This window comes from Bison bison, unplaced genomic scaffold (genome assembly GCF_000754665.1).
Source record: "Bison bison bison isolate TAMUID 2011002044 unplaced genomic scaffold, Bison_UMD1.0 scf7180017845377, whole genome shotgun sequence".
Lineage (NCBI taxonomy): Eukaryota > Metazoa > Chordata > Mammalia > Artiodactyla > Bovidae > Bison > Bison bison.
In genome coordinates, this window is record NW_011475950.1 from 12,541 (window position 1) to 16,259 (window position 3,719).

General features: G+C 37.3%; 1 protein-coding gene across 1 annotated transcript in view; it reads left to right on the top strand.

Moving 5' to 3' along the window:
* The first annotated feature begins 1,054 nt into the window (after window positions 1-1,054).
* The window catches only part of XK (X-linked Kx blood group), a 23,368-nt gene continuing 20,703 nt past the window's right edge, over window positions 1,055-3,719 (top strand). Inside the window, exon 1 of the mRNA XM_010834041.1 lies at window positions 1,055-1,173. Coding sequence (XP_010832343.1) covers window positions 1,089-1,173 — 85 coding nt within the window. The 5' untranslated portion in view covers window positions 1,055-1,088. The remainder of the gene's footprint in view (window positions 1,174-3,719) is intronic.

Sequence of the window (3,719 nt, forward strand, 5' to 3'; positions counted from 1 at the left end):
TCCCCTGGAAAAGGAAATGGCAACCCACTCCAGTATTCTTACCTGAGAAATCCCTTGGACAGAGGAGCCTGGTGGGCTATAGTCCATGGGGTCTCAAGAGTCAGACATGACTGAGCGACTAAACAATAAATGGTCAGTGTCACATAGTCTTCTTGGTTTTTGTCTGTTTTTATAACCCTTTAACAGTGTTCAAAGCACTATTAACTCTCATACTGTACAAAAATAGGGTTTAGATTGCCAACCTCTGTTCTCCTGTCCTGTCTGACTCACACCGTTTCTCCATCCTCCTTTTGATTTACATGGCTTCCTACTTCGTACGTTCCCTTTCTATAAAACAGAATGACTGCCTTGCCTACCTCCTCAAGAGAGTAGGAAGATAAGGCAGATGATAGATACGAAAGTGCTTGGAAATGTTGCTTTTTCCCACTCTGCACAGCATGTAGTATCTTAATTCCCCAACCAGGGATCAGACCCATGGCCCCCTGCAGTAGAGGTGCAGAATCCTAACCACTGGACCATCAGGGAAGTCCCTGAAATGTTTTGGGTTTTTTTTAATGCTTTTTTATGCCTTCTCTCTCTTTTCACTTCCTTTTTCTTTTTTTCCTCTCTCCTTCCTTTTTTGCTTCTTCATATTCCATGAAGAAATATGGGAGCTCATTGAGAAATGTAGATGACTGAGACACATAGGTAGACACTGTTGGGTAGTGGGGGGTTGGGAAGACCTGCACCCAAAGTGTATATATAGTGTTACGTTCTTGCTGGTGGTTTCTCTGCAGCTCTGGGACATCAGTGGCTGGGAAATTCAGGAGGCACGCTCATTCTAGGCAGCCTGTTAGCAGAACACAGCTGTTACTTTGTTTAAATGTGCTTGGTCTAAGGTCTGGGCTGATGGCCTGTTCTGCCACCGAATAGCTGTGTGACCAGTCTCACCTCACAGGCCTTTTGGCTCTTCATCTGTCAACTGCATCTGTCAACACAGGTTTCACAAGATTGTTGTGAAAATTAAACAAGATAAGCTTAAAATGTTAGTATGTGGTGCAGGCCCTTGGTGAAATGCTTATTAGAGGTTAATTGCTATATTTTTACCTATGGAGGTTAATTACTATGCTTTATTGTTTACTTATAGAGGGTCCTCCTTTAGGATCACTGCACTAGACAGCAAGTCCACAAAGGGTATGTGCCTACTTTTCTTTTTTTTTTTGTATAGCACTGGTAGCTTTAATGGATTTTAATAAAATTTGTAACTTTTCAAAAAGTGAATAAGGTGAGCTTGGATTAGGTATTTCAGCACCTTCTCTGGTCTTGATGCAAAACAATGATGAATGAATTTTTTCTTTGTGGAAAAGATTTATTAGTAATTTAATTTCTTTAATGGGCAGATAGCTATTCAGATTTTTAACTTCATCATGTGTCACTTTTGGTATGTTGTATTTTTCTACCAATTTGTCCATTGCACCTACGTTGCTGAATTTATTGGCAACTGTTGTTAGTAATATTCTCTTATATGATTTAATGTTTGTAGGACTGTAATGCTATTTCCTCGTTTCTGATATTCATAATTCATTTTGTATCTTTTGTTTCTTAATCAGTCCATCTAGGAGTTTATCAATTTTGTTGATCTTTTCAAATAACCAACTTTTGTATGTCTACTTTAAAAACTATCTCAAAATGGGAACTTTAATTTGAGAAAAATAATAGTGTCCTTCATCTGTTACTACAAACACCTTTTTTTAAATGCCTTGCTGCTGCTAAGTCGCTTCAGTCGTGTCTGACTCTGTGCGACCCCATAGACGGCAGCCCACCAGGCTCCCCCTTCCCTGGGATTGTCCAGGCAAGAACACTGGAGTGGGTTGCCATTTCCTTCTGCAATACATGAAAGTGAAAAGTGAAAGTGAAGTCGCTCAGTCGTGTCCGACTCTTAGCAACTTCATGGACTGCAGCCTACCAGGCTCCTCTGTCCATGGGATTTTCCAGGCAAGAGTACTAGAGTGGGGTGTCATTGCCTTCTCCTTTAAATGCCTTAAACACATAGTTAATAGTACCTAGCCTGCAGACAGGTATGTGGATGTACTAAAGACTTCTTTAAAAAGTTGAACTGAATTCACATTTTTATTTCTCAGGTATGACATACTCAATCCTTCCACATACTCTGCAGTTAAAGATCACCTTACTCTTAGATTGGCTGAGGGTTGGAGATTTAAACATGGGCAAGAGGAACCTGTAGAAAGGGTCAGACCAACTCTCACAGCTATATGATTATATGCGTAATAGTCATTGGTGTTGCTGGCCTTTCCTTATTAAGGCTGATTCTGCAGTTTTTCCACATGTAGGAGCCTGAGGAAGAAGATTGAGATAGCCAGTCTTTATATTTCCAGAGATAAGTAGTTTTTAATGCTGACTTCAAGTTGAAAGCTATTTCTGGTATTTCTGATTATGCCTCAAGAGACCAAAAAGTAATTTGGGCTCAGTGGATAGAATGAAATTGAATTTTCTCTAGGGAAGATAATATTAAACATAAATGCAAAGCAACGTGTAACAAGGTTATTACAATGGTATATGTCCACTATGTTCAGGAAAAAGTAAGACAGTAAAATTCATGACTGTAGACTTGGTGAGAATTAGCTACTTATGGACAAAGCAGTTCTTACCATTTGCTTCTGTAACATTTTCTGAGTTGTTCTTTCATATGTGGACCAGGATCCAAATGTCAAGGTTAATTAAAGGAAGTGTGTGTGTGTGTGTGTGTGTGTGTGTGTGTAAAGTGATGAATATCTACGAAGAATCTAGGAAACTTTGATTTCAAAGTTTTCTATTCATTTTTAAACCTTTTAGAAGCTCATTTGAATTGTTTTAGTCAATGCTTAGTAAAAAGAATGAAAATATGTTGAGCAGAGTTGGTTATCCAATTTCTTCTCTTTCAAAGTAAGAGTGCCTGGCAGAACAGATGTGTCAAATGTGCCATGAAACTCAGTTAAACAATCCAAAGGGAATGGAGATTTCTGGACATCTGTCTTTCTGGTAAACGTGGGCCACCCAGAAATATATTTTGCTTGTGTGTTTTTCAGCCTTATATTTGTTATTTTTATACCTTTCTTTGGAGAAGATCCTATACATTTTAGAAATGTTCTTCAAGGATTGAGGTGTACCGTTTGGAACATGTTTGTATTAATAGCATATGGTTTGATAAATGAAAAAGCTATGTAGCACTGACTCGGATACAGTTGTTTTTTTTTTTTTAATGATAATAAATCCTTGTTATCAATTAATTTATTCAACAAATAACTATTAAAGGCCCACTGTGTGCCAGGCACTATACTCCATCCCAGACAGCAGTGAATAAAACAAAATCTGTTTTATTGAACTTATATTCTATTCTATCTAAATATTCTATATGAATATTTTTCTTTTGGGCAAATTGAAGTTTGTATTTCTTTTTAATTTCTGAAAATTTTACATGCATGTGTCCAAAATCATCAAACTGTACCCATTAAATATGTGCAGTTATTTATATATAAATTATTCATCAGTAAAGCAGTAAAACATTTACTCTAGTTTGTTTTCTTCTTACCCTAAGGTTGATTGAGCTGTATTGTATTGACTTCTCCAGTATGAAAGTTTCTCAGACTTCTATTAATACTTCATGTTAGACATCTGTGATTTGGATCCCACATTACTCTCAACTACCTATACCAGATGAATTTGACTATTGCAAATCCAGT